Source organism: Octopus bimaculoides, chromosome 7 (genome assembly GCF_046866305.1).
Source record: "Octopus bimaculoides isolate indiv1 chromosome 7, ASM4686630v1, whole genome shotgun sequence".
Taxonomy (NCBI): domain Eukaryota; kingdom Metazoa; phylum Mollusca; class Cephalopoda; order Octopoda; family Octopodidae; genus Octopus; species Octopus bimaculoides.
This window is the reverse complement of record NC_142934.1, coordinates 58,282,274-58,304,818: the sequence shown is the minus strand read 5'-3', so window position 1 is coordinate 58,304,818 and position 22,545 is coordinate 58,282,274. Positions and strand designations below refer to the sequence as shown.

General features: G+C 34.4%; 1 protein-coding gene across 6 annotated transcripts in view; it reads left to right on the top strand.

The window, feature by feature from the left end:
- Positions 1-22,545, top strand: part of LOC106873188 (uncharacterized) — a 713,512-nt gene that overhangs the window by 682,546 nt on the left and 8,421 nt on the right. For 5 of the 6 annotated variants that reach the window (XM_089355369.1, XM_089355373.1, XM_089355371.1 and 2 more), the window contains one exon: positions 11,642-11,767. In XM_089355369.1, the coding sequence (XP_089211495.1) occupies positions 11,642-11,767 (126 nt within the window). Of the gene's footprint in view, positions 1-1,495; positions 1,527-11,641; positions 11,768-22,545 lie in introns of all 6 variants that reach the window. The other variant, XR_016242634.1, reaches the window with a different exon arrangement.

Genomic DNA, 22,545 nt, shown 5'->3' with positions numbered 1-22,545 from the left:
GTATGTGTGTGTGTGTGTGTGTGTGTGTGTGTGTGTGTGTGTGTGTGTGTGTGTGTGTGTGCACATCATCTATCTATAAAAAGTTAACTTGCATGGTGTCGCATTGGGTAAATTCCAAACAAACCAAGAAAACCCCTTTTGCACTTTTGCACGCTGCTGTATAATATGATCGAGCTTCGATGTAGATGGATGCGAAGCTAACTTCTTAACGGCACATTCATGCCAACTTTAAAGTGCTGGTGATTTTTCATTCAGACACAATACCAATAATTTTGTAATACAAGAGAAGGCACCAAATTGAATAAGCTCCACAAATTATCGCTGTTATTATATTCTTCTTTGTTTTTTTATCGGCTTTAGAACAACGTGGTTGACTTCGATAGTTTTGAAGCCTTAAATATTCTGAGATTCAGAACTGGTTGCCGGAACGAAACTGTATATGTCGCCCTTGAAATAGATAAATAATACCTCTGTTTTTGTCGGCAGGAATTCTTCGCTGTTTAAGCTAGTTTATTTATTTCCATGCCAGAATTTGTCCATAAAAATCATTTTTATTCCTGTTCTGTAGTTGTTTAGTTGCTTTTACTTTTTTTCACTTATAGTCTAGTTTCTCTGAATATCTAAACCAGATCATTACTGTCATTCAATTGGCAAATAGCCAATATTAAGAAGTCCGCAAAGCTAAGGATTAAAAATAAGCAAATATATTATTCACGTCTTATATTTCATTTTTATTTTGGATGTTCTCACGTTTCCGGAACCCTATTATATTTAGTAATTTTTACTCTTTTTTATTCTTTACTTTAACCTTCGCGTTTCACCTGAAACCCTGGTGAAGTAATGATTTCTTATGCAGACATACGACATCTTAATCGTAAGAAAGTAGAGGAAATGATATTGTATCAGCGGAAGAGCAAGGCAACTGTTAAGTGTCCGTCGCATAGATTCAGCTTTATTTTAAAACTGAGTTCATCTATTATAATCGTTGGTGTTTTGCACAAGCTGCCAACTTTATTGATTCGTTGCGATAGTTTTGAGAAAGTTGAGAACTGGCAGCTCACCAAAGTTATACTGATGTAACGAAACAGAAATCTTTAACTCCGCAGACCATTTACTTATTTTAGCTGCATTGATTATTAGCTACTACTGGAAATTGTTCGTATAAGCAACAGGAAGTTGGGTGATGGCTTTGTTAACAGAACCCAGTGAACCACGTTCATGAACTGGCCACGATTCCATTTCACAATACTCCCTTGTAAATGTATAAAAATTTTTTGGAGGGGTCACCAAAGGAAATCAATATTCATTTAATTAAGATGCGTCATATTGGAGAGATGTTCTGTACGAGCAGATTTATAATCAAAGACTTATGGTTCAAATCATAATCATTATAATTCTTTTTCCAGACTTTTACGACTAGATTTTCCATTACTAACACCTTTTTTTAAATTTACATGTAATTTGAGAGATTTTTTCTTACATATTTTTCTACCAGGTTGATCAGTTTCATAGAAAGTCCCTTATTGGTTTGTATGAAAGAGGGTTTTTTATTATTTTTTCCCACTAAATCTAGATAGTAACCCTGTTTTAACTCCTACTTGAAGCCATTTTGCATTATTCACGCTGTTAATACGCTTGGAAAAGATACAAAAGTATTTACTTCCCAATGCCACTTCTTCTGAGGGTGCTAGATTGACAGAATCGTTAATGCATCGGAAAAATTGGGGGGGCAGAATTAGTTCCGATTCTTTACTTCTGAGTTGAAGTCCAGCAGGTGTCAACTTTAACTTTCATGCTTTCAGAGTCGATAAAATAAAGTACCAATCAATTACTAGGACGATAGTAACAAACTTTAATCCTTCTCCTCAAACTTGCTGAGCTTGTGTCTAAATGAAAAATCACCATTACTTCTTCTAAGTGAGAGATGTTACAGTATAAAAAATATGTTCTGAGTTTGATGACTCACTTTACAGAGTTCATTTCCTATCAATGAATTTTTTCATAGTTAATAATAAAAAAGTACTAATAACATGTGAGATTGATTCAGTTTTCATCATAACCTTCTACAGAAACGATTAACCTTTTGCATTAGCCATTCACGTAAAGGGAATGAAGCAGCAACAATCACTGAGTAAAATACCATACATACCGGCATATACAACGACTTGTGTATAAAACGTGTCTTTGATTCTGTTTTATTTGATTTCTCGTATATTTTTCCATTTTATTTCCTTTAAGCAGAAGCAAAATGCCATTAACTATGAACCCTAAAATATACCGAATATAACCAGTTTGACTACATCATCGGCCTGCCATTTTATCATACGTCGTAGTCTCAAATTAAATTTCACAACTAATTTGAAATAGGCTAACCGATCTGATCCAGTAGATATTGATTATCAATTTCGTTGGTGGGAATTTTGCAACTGGAGCATAAGTCAGTATAATGATTTTGGTCGTTTTTGCTAAGCATCCGAATTAGGATTGTACATCGGTAAGTTATAAGTGAAATAGGCTCCCGGTCTCAGTTCATTAGTTGGTCCGATTCAGCTACATTACAAGCGTCTGACTGGCGACGAATATAAACGGACATATATTTAAATGATTGGTGGTATCAGACGTAAAGCAATAAATTGTATTTTGACTTTTATGATATGATGTTATGAATGGCAACACAAAGAGGCATGTGAAATATGAAAACGTTTCATTTAATTTATATTATTCAGTACATCTCTGTCTACAACTACTTCATTTTTCTTCTTTTCACTCTTTCATCTCTCTCTCTCTCTCTCTCTCTCTCCCTCTCTATCTCTCGTTTATTCTCTTCGTCTCTTTTTCTCTTATTAATTTTATTCACAAGTCAGTCGTTTATCAGAAACGCCAGACACTATTTTTCTCCAGGTGTTGACCTTCAGCACTTTAAACGGAACATTAACAAAATCACTCGCATTGATTTCAGAAAGTTTGCAAAGATCATGCACAATGCCCCTGTCTCCGTGTTTTACAAGTACAAAAATTACAACATTAATTTCTTGCCGTATTTAGACTAAAACTTCAAATCATATAAACTGTTTTTAATCAAGTCAATTCAAGACAAGATATACCACTTCAATTATTTTACTGCAATCTGTTCTTGCCAATGCAAACCACATAATTCAAGTAACGATTCTGTTACTTTTTGCTATTTCTTTTAAAATCAAGTCTAACTGAGGTTGACCTTGCCTATTATTTTTCAAATAAGATCCATTAATATACTCAAGTACATCCAGCTGATTATGTACTTCCTCTAGATTAGGCACCTACGCTCTTCCACTTATCTAACAAAACTATTACTGAGCGTTAAATGTGTTGACTAGTTTTGTTCTACTAAACCCGAGATAGGTGACGGTGAATTTGATTCATTCAATTATATTACAAATGTTTATTTTATCGACCCAGAAAAGAAGAGAAAACAAAAGTACATTGATAGTGTTTGAACCTGAAATTGGAGCAAAATTAAACTAAGTAATATGTTGCATTCAGTCTCGGATCCTGTTGTCTCAGCTACCTTCTGACCGTTAAAACAATATAAGTCCTTACATAAAACCACGCCCATTACATGTGTGTAGTAAGTGTTATTAAGTGGAATCCATTTCCCGACTAACGTGTTTGAGATTTCATTTCGGCGACTGCTTGAAAGGCATTTCAATTCACCTACAACGCTAATAGCCTGGAGCAATGCATGAACGTTTCAAAAGAAATTTACCTGTTCCATGAATAAGAAAGACAAAAAAGAAACCACTTGATACAAACCAAATCTTCTTAGAATTGGTATGAGTAGGCTGGTCTTTGAGATGCTATTTGGCCATTGTTATGTTTGATATCGCTATGAGGAATCATCAAATATTGTAGAGAATATTGTAATGATTTCAAGGATTTTAATTCTGTCTTATGTTAAAAACGATGAGAAACCACACTGTTTCCTTGATCCATGTACTACTAAAAAAAGCCTAGATTGTTATGACATGCATATTGTGGCACTCCGTCGGTTACGACGACAAGGGTTCCAGTTGATCCGATCGACGGAACAGCTTGCTCGTGAAATTAACGTGTAAGTGGCTGAGCACTCCACAGACACTTTAATGTAGTTCTCGGGGAGCTTCAGCGTGGCACAGATTGTGACATGGCTGGCCCTTTGAAATACAGATACAACAGAAACAGGAAGTAAGAGTGAGAGAAAGTTGTGGTGAAAGAGTACAGCAGGATTCGCCTGCCACCCTCTGTCGGAGCCTCGTGGAGCTTTAGGTGTTTTCGCTCAATAAACACTCAGAAAGCCCGGTCTGGGAATCGAAACCGCGATCCTACGACGGCGACTCCGCTGCCCTAACCACTGTATAAAAAGGGAAGAAGGGGTGACGGGTGATATCTTCCGTATAAGATTGTGAATCGCTTGAAATCAGAGCCACTATATTTTTAATGCATAGAAAGAAGTGTATTTGAGATATTACCGAACATTAGAGTACACCAACATTGATATGGAGCTGTTCATAGAGAACTCCACTGATGCTGCAATCTCCACGTTTCTAGTAAATCTACAGCAAATTCGAGGATCTAGATTGTTAAATCACTAAATAAAAACTTGCAGGACAAACGATCTGAGTTTGTAATGGTGTTGAACTGTCTCCATACCAAGAAACATAACTGCCGTCGCTGTGTTCACTAAGTGAGTATAACGATGGTAACATGCTACATATAACTGGATTTCTTTTTTGCATGTTATAATTGGAAGGTGTAACGTTCATACCTTTTTCTCGGGCATTTATGATGTAAGAGAGATGAGCAGCGTCTGGCGCACGGTTGAGAGTTCAAATCCTCCAATATGTTTTAATTAATCATGTGCTAATCGGAAGTTAGGATCCTCATAGAAGATTGGATTTTCATGTAGTGATACGGGGAGGATTATTCAAGTAGGCTTTAGTCACTAATTTGTCATTGCTAGTACACAACATTATGTCGGCTGCGTGTGAAGGTTAAAATGACTACACTAATAATAATAATAATAATCCTTTCTCCTATAAGCACAAAGCCTGAAATTTTGGGAGAGGGGATAAGTCAATTACATCGACCCCGGTGTTTCACTGGTACTTAAGTTATCAACCCCGAAAGGATGAAAGGTAAAGTTGACCTCAGCGGAATTTGAACTCAGATCGTGCAGACGGGCGAAATACCGCTAAGCATTTTTATCGGCGTGCTAACGATTCTGCTAGCTCGCCGCTTTACTACTACTAATAATGATGATAATAATAATATACGTTTCTTTATTACCCGGTACATTTACATATGTACAGCAATTATTCGAATAGAACAGCATATATGAGACAGTGGCTGTGATGGTTAAAAAAATCTTCATTGCATAAAATAGTTTCGCAATCACATGAGTTGATCATACTATACGAGCCATTAAGTCAATAAATTCTACCACAGCCTTGAATTAATCAATATCTTGTGTTTGAAATTTACAAGAAGGAAACTGTGTAGAATCCCTGGGGGATGCTGAAAAGTTCATGGCTTTGGGTAAAATAAAATATAGGAGTATCAGTTAATTATGATGTTATTTAACATATTCCCCTCTCAAATTCACACACTTATTGCAGCGGTCCACCAGTTTTCTAAACCCTGTTAAAGAATTCGGAAGGTTGGGCCTCCATCCAGGACTTTCGTGACACCCTTAAAGCCAGGAACTTTTCAGCACATCCTGATATCTAATAGAATATATATACATTTATCAACCTATCTACCTATCTTATCTGTTTGTCTGTCTATATAATTGTTGTTGTTGTTGGCACTCCGTCGCTTACGACGTCAAGGGTTCCAGTTGATCCGATCAACGGAACAGCCTGCTCGTGAGATTAACGTGCAAGTGGCTGAGCACTCCACAGACACGTGCACCCTTAACGTAGTTCTCGGGGATATTCAGCGTGACACGGCTGACCCTTTGAATTACAGGCACAACAGAAACAGGAAGTAAGAGTGAGAGAAAGTTGTGGTGAAAGAGTACAGCAGGGTTCACCATCATCCCCTGCCGGAGCCTCGTGGAGCTTTAGGTGTTTTCGCTCAATAAACACTCACAATGCCCGGTCTGGGAATCGAAACCGCGATCCTATGACCGCGAGTCCGCTGCCCTAACCACTGGGCCATTGCGCCTCCACTGTCTATATAATTAAGCACTGTAATAATGTCTATATGTTTAAGTACTATAAGCTAATTATAGTTCTTGACTGTTAATATTAACGAGGAAAAGACAGATCGTTATTTTAGAGGAATAGTCATTGAAACTAATTGCTGTGTATTACAGATACCTGTTCATTTTATCGAGTTACCTGGCAGATGAAAGGTAATCAGTAATCTCACTGAGATTAGAAGGAAGAGAGAAACAATATTAAATACTGCAGAACACTCAGTTCGATGTCTTTCTGTTTCTGAAAGGTTTGCAGACTACTTTTGGCGAATAGTATACAAACTATATTTAAATTTACTACTCCTTGTTGAATAACTGCCAATAAGCGCCAGAATAATTTAATAATTTGAGAGAGTCAGCAGTAATATCAATTTACGAATTTGTTCAATTATAACATCTGGAATATATAATAGGATATTAGAAGATTGACAGACGTGATGATACATAAGTATATGTATTTAGTTGATTATGTAGTTGCTACTGGTTCGCATGAAGTGTTTAAGACTAATTAACGCGGAATTCATGAGATATACATCTACTTCATTTAATTTGGGTTGGTGATGACAGTTACTGCACAGTTACTGCAATTAAGGAATGTAAACAACTAAAATATAACGAATTCGTTCTAATATTCTATGATAACCTTAATTTTGTAGTGATAAGTGTTGGTGATTTAATTAACTAGCAGTTTCAATTCATAATTAATAGAGCCTATATGATAACCTATCCGTTAATGGAGGGAAAATGGATGGACAAAATAAGTTTCGGCATTATATTTTTCAAAGTTCAAGCAATATATGTGGTGTGATAAATGGAGAAATCTGTCTTGAGAGTGAGTACTGGAGTGGATTCTCTATTCCCATAGAAGGAGTTAAACTGTACATTACAGAATAACGAACCATTTGTCAATTTCGTAGGGATGCTATTGTTGAGAGCAAAAGGTGGAAACTATTTTAAAATCAAGGTTAAAATGCAAATATGTAAAAACTTGTGAAGGCACTTTTATTCTGAGAAAAATAGTGAATTTTTAATTTTACAAAGTTGTATGTAACTTATTATTATTTTTGGTTTTACTTTTAAGGCAGCTTTTTTGTCATTCGGGTTTTAGAAATTTCGTCAGCAGTAGCCTTAATATTTTCGCGAGAGGGTTTCCTCTTTCTTGGTTTAGAGAGACAAATGAATTGGGTGATTTTGAAAGTTAAGTGTCTTGGTCATGAACTCAACGTTGTGTTACTAAGAGGATACGAAACGCCAACTTTTCGGCGAGTTCTTGCTTGAAAGAGTCTACTATATGATTCTAAAAATAGTTAATGGGTGTTTAGTTTTTAAACAAGGCATTTGTGCATGCTTATGCGTATGAATACAATATTTCGAGTCCGTGCACGTGCAAATTTGTATATTTTGTTTTATGTAGGTATTCTCCAACATACAGTTGCATGTCTAGGCATGTGCATGTATAGATAGACGCTAAACTCCAGGAAAGTTTTTAAAATGTTGACAGTTCTATTAATGACTTTCGGTTAATCTCCTCTGATGTCGGAGTTTATCACTAATAGCTTTTAGCTCCTGCTTGGAGGTGATCAGTTTGCAATCTCCAAACATCACTTCTATCTCCTTCTTCACGTTTTGTTGATGAGACGTTTAGTGATTTTCAAGCAAAAAGCATGATCATATGACTGATGGTCTTCCGTAAATCAGCTATCTTTTTCTTTGTCTTCAAAGCCCATGATGGCACATTTTTCGTTGTTTCGGTTTTGTTTACTTTTTGATTATCGTTCATGAGTTGCTTTGCTGTAATAGACGAGGAAAATAGACAGGCGTTAATCTGCCAGAATAAAAGTTCATTACACTGCTGTAAGAGCTCCTCTCCAATTTCATTAAGAGCTTTTAACAGGTACTTTCAATTTGTTGAGTGTGAGTCCCATCTGTTATGAAAACAAACAATTATAGAACAAGTGGTGGTTACACTCCTTCTGCACATGCGCACCACCTTTGGTTACTACAGAAACAGACTTCTTCGCCACGGTGATGTCTAAAATACTCGCTTCTGATTGACTTAAATGCTCAAATTTTGCAAATTTTAAGGGCTGTTTTAATTATGGATTTATAGGAAAAATGAACTTCATTTTCATATTTAGTATACAAAACTTAATCCATATATCAAATTTGAAAACAACTGGAACAAAATTGTAAACAGTGACGAAAACCACAAAGTCCCCACTGGGACAATCCGCACTCAGAACTAAATTATGTTATTGCGAAACAATTACACCAACAAGCAACATTTGTTGAACATAGAAAGAAAGTTAGTGAATGTAACTTTATTTAAAAAATATCAGAAATTAATTTTTTTCCAAAGAGTATAAACAAAAGTGTGAACGATGTAAGAACACTACGTGGTTATACAGTTATCGACATTCCAACAGATACCATACTGCCTGGCAGCCAAACTACATTGCAGGCTAAGACAACTGACAAGTGTCCCTCTACAATGATTATGGTAAACAGCAGGTAGAACTGCAAACATCATCGTAGTAGTAGTCAGGGGTATATATCGGTGAAAAATGCCCTGAAAATTTCTCAAGAATAAATAACTTTGGTTTTGATGTACTCTCTCCAAGAGAGAGAGTGTTCTCTACCAAAGTAAACAAAAGATAAACAAATATACTGTTAAAAGTTCTTAATGAAATTGGAGAGGAGCTCTTACAGCAGTGTAATGACTCTTATCTTTGTGAATTTATGTGGAAAAAGAGATACGAGAAAGATATTTATTTTATAAAATCATAGAGTGTATTGAAAACTTTCATTCTTGCATATTTTTAAATAATAAATGTCTGTTTTAAACAATGTTTTGACTGTTATTACTAGCAATTCCTGTTTGTTTGTTCGTAGCTTTTAAATATTTATTTCTCTCGCGAATGTTTTCATGTTTTTCTTTGTTTACTGTAGCTAGTTTAATGTTTTGACATGCCGATGCCCCCACCCCTAATGATGGAAGAGACAGTGAACGCGCTGTTTTCTGATTGGCTAAACATTCTGAAAATTATCAAACTTCGAACACCTGTAACATTTTTGCAAAAGTTTTCTGGAATAAATGAATAACAAATTCGGATTCAACGTCAAGAATTACGTCTATATGACACATTAAAAATGTTTTTAAAGATAATTGTAAACAGTGACGAAAACCACAAAGATCCCAATATGCTTTTAATTTGTTCATATATCCAATTGCAGAGTTTTTATTTGCTCTCTTACAACAGTTAAATAAATCATTATTCAGTTTTTGCAGTTTCTATACTTAGAAAGAGTTTGTTTACCTTTAGCGACGATGTTTTCGCTCTGTCTTTCAACTGTGTTGTTGTTAATGTGTCGTGTCCAGCCATGTTGTTTTTAGTAGCTCTCTGCATGGTAAAGTCAACTTTCAGTCGAAAATCACTACGAGCTTGAATACATTTTCTTGATAGTTCGTATATTAAATTACTTGTGTGATTCATGTAATAACTTCAATAATATTGACTTTATAAGCAATATATTCGTGGACAGTTAAGGCAGTAACTGATGAAATCCTAACAGGTTTGAAACAGGGTAGGCTTCGCTGTCCTTTGTTTTTGTTGTTGTTTATTTTTGTTTTTCTTTTTATTTATTTTTGCTGCGAAAATATCATACATACATTTAGTCTATATTTGTCGTAACATACAATGTTGGTTTATATAGAAATATATACTCTTTACTCTTTTACTCTTTTACTTGTTTCAGTCATTTGACTGTGGACATGCTGGAGCACCGCCTTTAGTCGAGCAAATCGACCCCAGGACTTATTCGTTGGAAGCCTAGTACTTATTCTATCGGTCTCTTTTGCCGAACCGCTAAGTTACGAGGACGCAAACACACCAGCATCGGTTGCCAAACGATGGTGGGGGGGGGGGGACAAACACAGACACACAAACACATACACACACATACATACACACATATATATATACATATATATACGACAGGCTTCTTTCAGTTTCCGTCTACCAAATCCACTCACAAGGCTTTGATCGGCCCGAGGCTATATAGTAGAAGACACTTGCCCAAGGTGCCACGCAGTGGGACTGAACCCAGAACCATGTGGTTAGTAAGCAAGCTACTTACCACACAGCCACTCCCGCGCCTAGAATATATAGGTATACTCTATAACACGATATAGCAAAGAAGCTGAACACTTAATACAACTGTAACTTACTGTTAGCTATACATAATTTACAGTCGTGAAACTCGAGGAAACTTTCACATAACCTAACTGGGATGTTTCGGTAGTCCTAGGCAATGCAGTCGAAAGTTGTCTGGTTTGCTAGAGGTCGTAGATTTTAAGGTTTGTGCAAAAAAAAAAAACCTCGGTGATTGTGGTTCGGCGACAAAGATAAATTTTTCAGCCACAATATGGTCACTCGAGCTGCGAGAAACGGCAACAAATCTCTGTTAAATCACACGCTACTGTCTTCAAAAAGAGTCAAGAACATTTTAGATGAATGTACTTTAGATAAGTTATGAGTTCTGCACCGCTTTCTTGCTCTAAATACGCTTAATCAAGACACATTCTTCAGTAACACATAGAACTCGGTGAATAACAGAATTTATCATCATCGTTACCGTTCTGTGGCCGAGTTTCACACAGGGCATTTGTTGGACTCAAACCCACATTTTCTGTAGGCGTGAAAGACGGTCAACTGTTGGATGAAAGCAATTTTTCAAAATTCACTATACAGGCTATTTTTTATAGCTTTCTCTACTTCGAGATACATTAATAATATCGAATTATTTCACTTTATTTCGCAGTTTCTAAATTCTTTTTACGTAAACAATGCACGCACGCACCCTCCATATATATATATATATATATATATATATATATATATATACTCTTACATAGCATGATAAAAGGGTTTAAACAGTATTTCATATCATTTCCTTACAAAAATCTGAACACGTTCTTTTTGAGTTTTTTTTTTAAATTAAAGTAATACCTTTAATACTTCCGAATAACTTATCTTTCTGTCATTATTAAGATGTGTGTATCTATATGTTTTTATGCATATATGTATATGCATATAGATATATATACATATATATTAACATATATATATACATGCATACATACATACATACATACATACATATACACACATACATACATACATACATACATATACACACATACATACATATAAACACATACATATATACATACATACATATATATATATATATATATATATATATATATATATATATATATATATATATATATATATATATATATATATATATATTAACTTTCCTCTCTCTTTAACCTATCTTTCTATCATTTATTATGGCATCGTTTGTTTGTCTTACTTTTTTCATTGCATATATCATTATTTTCAAAATCTCTCAATGCAGGATATATCATGCTTATTGGTTGGATTTTTGCCATAACCGTAGCTGCCATGCCACTTTTTGGAATCAGTAATTACCAGAAATTCGCTATATGTCTTCCTTTTGAAACTGGCGATGTCCTGTCACTTGGTAAGTTCGTTTTACATGTTGGTTGTTCTACTTAGCAATTTTCATTTATTATCACTCATTCAAATTCACCTGCTACAATCATAATTATGTTTCAATAAATAGCTTTCAGACCACAGGAAATTAGAATGTTCTGCAAAGCTTATTCCTAGCTTATATTAATTCATTAATACAAGCTGCGAATGGCCAACATTCATCAATCCATGTAAGTTATTTCTAGTTAAGATTGTCCATGTAATTAAGAGGTAAAACTTTCCTCTTGGAAGTTTTTACTGAAATTTTGAAAATATAGGAAATTCGGTGAGAGATTGGATTAGGCCTCCTCAATGTAGTATATTCTACCTAGTTGACAGAGTGTGTGTGTGTGTGTAGGTATAATCTTATATATATATATGTGTGTGTGTGTGTGTGTGTGTATGTATTTATGTGTGTATGTATATATATATATATATATATATAGATAGATAGATAGATAGATAGATAGATAGATAGATAGATAGATAGATAGATATGAAGGTGTATAAATGTGTTGAGTGCTACTTTCTGTCGTATGTCCACCCACGCGTGTGAAAATGTATATGTATATATATATATATATATATATATATATATACATATACATATATATATGTATATATATACATATATATATATATATATATACATATATATATAAATATATATATACATTTATATACATATATATAAATATATGCATATATATGTATATATATGTATATATATATATATGTGTGTGTGTGTGTGTGTGTGTATATATATATATATATATATATATATATATATATATATATATATATATATACAGGCACACACACATTTATATATGAAGAGAGAGAAAGAAACGTGGGGCGGAAAGGATTGGGGTGTCACTGACTGTAAACATCAACTATATGGTCTAGAAAAAAGATTAACCAATCCAAACTAATCTAATTTCTCTACTCCAAACGTGCTTTGGATGAGATGTTCAAGAAGCAATATAAGCAATTAGAATCCTGTTATTGAACCAACGAGTGAAAGGAAAGTCTTCGTAAACGTTTGACAGGAAAATTTGTTAGTCTTTGAAGCAGAATTCAAGTTTTTGATCCCTATGACCAGATAGTTTGCATGACAAAACAAGCAAATAACCATGAATTGAATTACGAGAAGGCTTCCTTTGATCAACGAATTGCTTACCATACACTGAAAAGCGTTATGAATACTGCTCTTTCCTTCGGAGGAGAAGACTTTAACACGTCCAACTTTAGCCTCTCAATAACAGCAATTACAGTCATAAACCAGCAAGGGAGACTTGACACAGACATTCAACATGTTAAACATAGCAGTCAAAACTTTAAAAAAAACACCATAATGTTTTAAACAAAAGAAGAATACAATGAATTATATAATTCTAAATGTATTAAAATATAACCTAGTCATGACTGGAGCGATGTTGATCATAAACTTTAGTTTAACCCTTAAACAGCGGACATCATGAATTGATGGTTACATGGATATGGCCATCCTCAATTGACGCCTGAGGGTCTAATTCATCAAATGCACCCAGCCATCGATGGGAGGTATCAAGTCTGAAATGGAAGACTTATAAAGCGATGAAACAATTTTATTCTGACTTTCTTTCATCATCAGATTGATATTTGATGATGATGATGATGATGATGATGATGATGATGATGATGATGATGATGATGATGATGATGACCTGGATAGCACAGAAGAAAGTGGTACTTCAACTAGCTCTGGATTAGAAGAGTGCTACGATTTTTCTCTATTTGTATATTTTGTTTGACAACAATAATGCGGGAATCTTGTATGAATATTTTAAGGCACTTTTCGATAATGAGTTTGTAAATTTTACTGTGCGAGAGACTAAGAATTATTATAGCTTTTGTACTTATTTAAAGTGAAAATAAGTATAAACATTACCCTTAAGAAAAAGAAACTGTTCTTGCTCGTTTGGCACACACATTCATACAACCCTTCCCTGTTATTTAAGGAATAAAAGAACAACAGTTAAATAATGCTTTTGACGTTTACTTGATCAGTTCCGCCAGAAGAGCTATCACTAATGCTTAATCTTTAGTGGCTGATTGCTTCATCGCCGAATGCACTATCTACGTTTTGAAATCAAATTATCCTAATGGATAAAGGCCAGCATTTATAGGGAGAGAAGGTAGTCGAGTATATCGACCCAGCATTTAACTGGTGCTTTATTTTATCGATCCCGAAAAGGTGAAAAACAATGTTGACCGCGATAAGATTTGAGCGTAGCATAAAAAGCCAGAAGAAACGCCACTAAGCATTCTGTCCGTCGCGCTATCGATTCTGCCCGCTAGCCATCTCCAAGCTATAAATTACAGCTTGAAATAAGGCAGCGAGATAGCAGAATCGTTTGAGCGTCGGAAAAATATCTTGCGATGTTCTTTCGACTCTTTACGTTCTGAGTTTCCATCTCCTCTGGGTCAACGGTCAGCTTTGCCTTTCATCCCTCGGGGTCGATAAAATAAAATGTCAGTCAAATAGTGGGATCGACAGACTCGATTAACACCCTTCCTTTAGAATTGCTGGACTTATATCTAAATAAGAAACCATTAGATTCAGCGTGAAATCAGGTGAACTGAAATGGCTCAAATAGAAATCGAACATGCTTTACAAAATGACACAGTTCTACGGTACACACATAATTTCATTTTCATAGCACCCTAAAACTTACAAAGAGAAAGACAGCTGATATCTTGCCAAAAGAAAAGAAACCCAATACAGTAAGCAAACAAGTAATTTGGCATCTGTTACAATGAATTATTCAGGAAATAATTCTGTATATTTTTTATTACATGTATATATTTAGATAGCCGCTCATATAAGTTATATAGGTTTTTACTGCGTCTCATCCATGAAATTTCATAGAGCGAGAGACAGAAAAAAAAAGCAGATAAATTATACAAAAGCGAAAAATTTGAACTATCAGAATAAATCTTCGTTTGTTATTGAGTTACCAGGGAACTTATTGATTTCATATTGCTGCTCATTGAAGCCTTTGATATGCTTCGGTTTCACAACCACTACCACCGCTATCGTATTAAATTTGAGATTATTTTCGTTATTAGTATATTTACTTTCTTGATAACTTTAACATTTGATATGGTATATCAGAAAAGTACTCAATCTTTAAAGACTGAATTTTGCTAAATGATAATTACTAAGAAGGATTTTTAAAATATGTATTATTTTTGGTTTTAAGTTTACTTTTTTTTCTTGCTTGTTGGGGTTTTTTTTAAATTTTGCTATTTTAGCAAGCTGTTTGCATTGTAAAGTACGCTCTGCTCAGTATTATATCCGTTAAGGAATAAGGGGAATATGTAAAAATTGAAATATAAAACGATAAACAAATTGCAATAGTTACATTTTCTCATACACAAATACAAAGCAACACGATTTCAATGAAATATTAGTCGCTACAATTTGGTATTGGCGCAAAATGATATTGGTGCAATATCATATTGATGTAAAATGAATTCAAGTAATGACCGGCCACAGATATTCACTTATTTTTATTCTTTTAACTTGTTTCAGTCATTGGACTGCGGTCATTAATCAAACAAACCAACACTGATTGTCAAGCGATGGGGTAACAAACACACACACTCGCATATATATATATATATAATTAATACAATAATAGGATAAACTCTTATATAAGAATTTATCAGGTAGTTATCGTGAAAAAAAATTCATAGGGAAGAATCTATCGTTTTTCCCTAAATCATATTTATCTATTTATATATACATAAGGGCATAACTATACAAGAATGCTTCACGTTAACTACCGTAATAAACACATTTTTACCGAATGCAAGGAAATGCAGCCTTCAAAAAAGCTAGCCTTTTAAAGGGCATTCTTAGGTGGACATTGGAATTAGACACTGAGGGAAAATGGCTGTAACTTTTTTATTTTTTAATTTTGGCGATTTTCGTTTTCGATAATGTGTTCTATATGTCACGGTCATGCGATTCCCCCTAATTAAATTTTGGACCCCCACTCCCCTTCCCCTCCCCACATACACTTGATATGCTGGAAATAACAGCTAAACGCGGACAATCCAAATCTTGCATTGGTCCAGATGGACTATATGTAATCTGAACCTCCCCCCCCCCCTTATTTATTATTTTTTTTTACGGAATCCCACGTTTTAGACTATGGAGATTCCGATTCTGAAAAAAAATTGTTTGAAACATTTCAATCCCCCCCCCTCACCAAGCAGGCTATTTAGATGCTAGAAATAACAGCCAAATCTGGTTAGGGTTAGGGTTAGGGTCAGGGTTAGGGTTAGGGTCAGGGTTAGGGTCAGGGTTAGGGTTAGGGTTAGGGTCAGGGTTAGGGTTAGGGTTAGGCTCAGGGTTAGGGTTAGGGTTAGGGTTAGGTTTACCCTAACCCTAACTCAAAACCTAACCCTAACCCTAACCCTAACCCCGTTTGCCAAAGCGCATTTTTTCCTTCATATTTATTTACATATAGTCCATCTGGACCAATGCAAGATTTGGATTGTCCGCGTTTAGCTGTTATTTCTAGCATATCAAGTTTCGTGGTGGGGACTCCACATATGATCCTTTTTCTGTTTCAATATAAATGTAAGCCGTTCATTTTCACATCTAAGTTGCGAGAAGGCTATTCGTACGACCTGGACATGTAGAACACAATGTCAAAAATGAAAATCGCCAAAAAAAAAAAGAAAAAATAACCACCACCAATTTCATTCAAATTTTACACATGCCTTACTTAGGGTTCCAGTTGTGTTTTAGTAAAAAAAAATTATTAACTTCTTGCAGAGTTCAAGCACACGGCAACATAATATCTCCTCCACTATTTAAGTATTACGTGTCAAAAGTGAAACAAAAACACTCATGTCAAATACTTTCACTTTAAAAATGAAACTATTCCACTAACTGAAACAATCACATTTCGATACTGTAGTGGCAGATACTTTCACAGAGAGAGAAAGAGAGAAAGAGAGAGACAGAAAGAGAGAGAGAGAGAGAGATGTATATGTATACATATACATGTATATGTACACCATTTCGATACTGTAATGACAGATACTTTCAGAGAGAGAAAGAGAGAAAGAGAGAGAGAAAGAGAAAGAGAAAGAGAGAGAGAGAGAGAGATGTATATGTATACATATAGATGTACACGTATATGTATATATATAGATCTATACATACATGTATATGTATACATATGTGTAGATGTATATATATATATAGATGTACATGTAATATGTACACATATATACATATATACATGCATACAGATATCTATACATATATACACCCATCACACACACATACACATGCACACAAACACACACATTAGTCATTTGTTTTCTTATTCAAAACTACGTCAAAAGTACTGAATGGATCTTTATGAAATTTGGAAATTATATTCTTTGCATAACGGCCATAACTCCCATGAAAATTCATATATTTTTGATGTTGATGAAATTTTAACCCGAACATAACAGATGAGCATTATTTAGAAAATGATGTCACACGTTATCGAGGCTACCATTCTTTCTGGATGTGCAAAAGGGGATGACGTCTTTATTACAAGAATTCCTCTTACTCCATCAGGAGCAGACATTCCTTTTACATTCAGAAGACTACAATTCCCCCTTCGTGTGACTTTTGCCATGTCCATAAACAAATATCAGGGTCAAACACTGTCTGTAGCTGGTCTTCTCTTGGAAGAGCCCTGCTTCTCACATGGACAACTGTATGTTGGCTGCTCAAGAGTGGGCAGCAACAAAAAACCTATTTGTATATGCTCCACAAGGGAAAACAAGGAGGTGTTATAATCACAACAGCAAGAAAGTATGTACATGATCACCTTCTTTTACGAAACTTCATTGACTTTCATATATTTATATTGATATACATATATATACGTGTGTTTGGGTGCGTGTGTGTATATACATCTCTATATATAAAGATGATGCGTAGTCTAGACGGCGTTTTTAGATATCATTATTCTCTTTAACCCGGGCAACGCCGGGTATTTCTGCTAGTATATATATATATATATATATATATATATATATATATATATATATATATATACACTCTTTTACTTGTTTCAGTCATTTGCTGGAGCACCGCCTTTAGTCGAGCAAATCGACCCCAGAACTTATTCTTTGTAAGCCTAGTACTTATTCTATCGGTCTCTTTTTGCTGAACCGCTATGTTACGGAGACGTAACCACACCAGCATCGGTTCTCAAGAGATGTTGGGGGGACAAACACAGACACACAAACATATACACACACACATACATATGTATATATACATATATACGACGGGCCTTTTTTCAGTTTCAGTTTCTGTCTACCAAATCCACTCACAAGGCTTTGGTCGGCCGGAGGCTATAGAAGAAAACACTTGTCCAAGGTGCCACGCAGAACAACTTATGAAATATGGAAAAAGAAGCACAAAAAAAATTATTAAACACCAAAGAACCATATTTTCAATATAACACATTTGAAAGAACAGCTGCTTTACGTACACACACACACATACACACATACACTCACACGTACATGTATGTGTGTGTGTGCGTGTGTGTGTGTGGAGAGAGAGAGATTAAATTAATAATGATATACATATATATATATAATTATATTAAGGGATCAAGGGCGAAAACGACCTATCTCAAGAATGCTTCAAGTGCCGATACCTACAAAAAACTACTAAAAACTCCAGATAAATATAGACATGGCTGAAAGCCGGCTAGTAGAAGAATATTAAAAAGACCTCACGTTCATTGTGAATTGGTTCCAATTTCTGGATTAAAGCCACAAATAAGCTTTCTTCCTTCGTCGACACAATACACTGGAAATATAAGTCCAAATAATTGTACATACTGTACAAAGCAGGTTCACACGTCTACATACAAATATTTGCAAGTATAGATCCAAGATAAATCAATTTTAAATCCTCTCACGACAGCCACGTGTATATTATAAGAATAACCAAGCAGTAGATGCTATTCCGGTCAGGAGCAATAATAATTAAATTATTTTATTTTATTTTATTTATTAATTCATAATAGAATATAAGGATAAAAATCATGTTAATGATTTTTACATGTTAATGATTTTTATCAGTTAGTAGGCATGCTATAAAAATTTATTGGCAATTTATAGGCAATTTATTAAATTAATAATATGCATGTGTATATAATTATATTAATAATATGCATGTGTATAAAATTATATTATGGAAGTAAGGGTGAAAATTAAGGAAGCAAGGATGAAGGTCTAGGGAAGAATATTAAAAAGACATGAATCAACCCCTAACTCTCTCACGTTATATATATATATATATATATATATATATATATATATATATGTATACACACACACACACATATTATATATATATATATACGTTGCTAAATATGCCATTAGTGAATTTCATCGTTAATTATGAAGTTGTTTTAATATGGATTTTTCTACTTTGGAGGCATACGCGTTGCGAAACTCCTATTTCCATTCTTTTCCTACACACACACACACACTCACACGCACACACGCACACACGCACACACGCACACACGCACACACACACACGCATACACAAGCACATACACACACACGCATACACATATATATATAAATACTGTAGGGAGGGAGAAAGTGTACATGTACGTGTGTGTGTGCGTGTGTGTGTGTGGAGAGAGAGAGATTAAATTAATAATGATATACATATATATATATAATTATATTAAGGGATCAAGGGCGAAAACGACCTATCTCAAGAATGCTTCAAGTGCCGATACCAACAAAAAACTACTAAAAACTCCAGATAAATATAGACATGGCTGAAAGCCGGCTAGTAGAAGAATATTAAAAAGACCTCACGTTCATTGTGAATTGGTTCCAATTTCTGGATTAAAGCCACAAATAAGCTTTCTTCCTTCGTCGACACAATACACTGGAAATATAAGTCCAAATAATTGTACATACTGTACAAAGCAGGTTCACACGTCTACATACAAATATTTGCAAGTATAGATCCAAGATAAATTTATTTATTAATTCATAATAGAATATAAGGATAAAAATCATGTTAATGATTTTTACATGTTAATGATTTTTATCAGTTAGTAGGCATGCTATAAAAATTTATTGGCAATTTATAGGCAATTTATTAAATTAATAATATGCATGTGTATATAATTATATTAATAATATGCATGTGTATATAATTATATTATGGAAGTAAGGGTGAAAATTAAGGAAGCAAGGATGAAGGTCTAGGGAAGAATATTAAAAAGACATGAATCAACCCCTAACTCTCTCACGTTATATATATATATATATATATATATATATATATATATATATGTATACACACACACACACATATTATATATATATATATATACGTTGCTAAATATGCCATTAGTGAATTTCATCGTTAATTATGAAGTTGTTTTAATATGGATTTTTCTACTTTGGAGGCATACGCGTTGCGAAACTCCTTTTTCCATTCTTTTCCTACACACACACACACACTCACACGCACACACGCACACACGCACACACGCACACACACACACGCATACACAAGCACATACACACACACGCATACACATATATATATAAATACTGTAGGGAGGGAGAAAGTGTTGAGACAAGAGAGAAATAATTACTGTCCACGGCTGACCTTTTATCTTCGGACAATAAGCCTATCCTTTTTGTCAATGGCATGTCAACTTTGAAGAAATTTTGAATCTTGGGATTATCATCCCTTCTCATATGGATCTATTCTCAATTGCCGTTTGGTAGTTATAACACATCTTCTACAGGCGGAGATAATTTTAATAGATCAAGAGTTTATGTTGTATGGTATTTGATATACCTCTGTTTTTCTATGCGATAATACATATATATATGCATACATACATACATACATACATACATACATGCATGCATGCATACATACATACATACATACATACATATATATATATCAGCTGTCGAACGCCGACGAAGGGAAATAACCCTGAAATCCGGATACGTTCGTGCTGCTGGCCGAGGTGAGAGGGATAACTCCCTTGGCAAACAGGACACAGTCGTGTGTCGATAAGCCAGCTGGAGGAGATGTCCTCCTGGGGCTAAAAGCAACAGTAACATCCACCCCTAGGGGTCAGCCACACTTAAGTGGCAATATACTACACTTTATATATATATATATATACATATATATATATATATATATATATATATATATATATATATATATATATATATATATATATATATATATATATATATATATATATATATATATATGATGGCCAATACCTTGTTTTATGTATAAGATGATGCTGGCACGTCATGCGATACTCGTGCATGGTGTGTTTTAAAGTGAGAAGAGCCCTTACACACAACCAATCCTACTCTCTGAACAACGATGACAGATACCCTACTGACTGAGCCTTATGTGCATGCTCATTATTGAAAACATGTCAATGCTCTTTGTACCCACTATATTTTCTGCACCAAAGTCACTAGCTTGTTGATGATTGCTGCGAGTACTACTGTTGTCACAATTCATATAAGAGACGAAAAGACAGCAACTTTTGAACAGTTTTTCTCGGTTCCTTCCATGAGATGATCCACTGAGACAGTGCAGATGTTTCTTTTCATTTCTCTTAAAAATGACTTGTGCCTTTTGATAAAAAAAAATTCAATCAAAATATGAGAAAGGAATTCACTCTCTATATATTTATATATTTCAAATGCGAAATCTAATAAATGTCAGGAAAGATTCACAAATCATAAACATAAATATAAAAAGATAGTACAAATAATGGCAGCTTTAATATCTAATCGGGAAATCGTAAATAGGTATGTTTCTGTTGCGTTTTTATGCGGTTTGTTTGTTTGTTTTCCTTCGTAAAAGATGGTTAGAATTTAATTTCCTGTTGCCAATAATAACGATATCTTCGTACTTTGAAAAACTTTGCCGCAAATTGATTGGAAAGAAGTTTAGTAATATTGAATCAACCGTATTTATTTCATTGGCACTGTAAAAAAGAAAATAGAATGATCACACTTGCTATCACCACCACTACCACCATTTGATTCTTAATTTTAATTTTGGAGTTATCACTTTAACAAAAATTTCATTAACGCTATTGATTTTTCCTCATTTTTTTCGAACAGATGTAATATACTGAGCTTCCGCTTAACTGAAAATACTCCATACAGAAGGCCTTACTGAGAAATTTCTCCATGTCATTATTTATTATCCTATATATTCTATGTATTCTTACAGTTATTCTAAGGTCTAACAACATATAAGACCATAGCTTCAGTGAGAAAGTCTTTCGAGACTAAAAGAAAAATATAAACGTAGGTATAGCTGTATGGTTAAGAATCTCGTTTTGTAGTCACATAGTTTCGAGTACAGTTTCAAAGTGCAGAACCTTTGGAAAGTGTCTTCTTCTCTAACCACGAGCCGGTCCATGACCACGGGCCGATCAATATGCTTCTTGAGTGAATTTGGTGGACGGAAGCGGTGTGGAAGTCCGTCGTATGTGTGCGTGTGCGTGTCGTTGCTATTATGTTAAACTGTCGTATGTCCAAATTTGGCCAAATGCGTTTCTTTTTCAATATTTAATTTTGCTTGAAATAACCGGTTCTTTTAGTCAAATTATCGTTTCTCCAGCTGCTTCAGATGCCAAGCTATAAAAATTATCA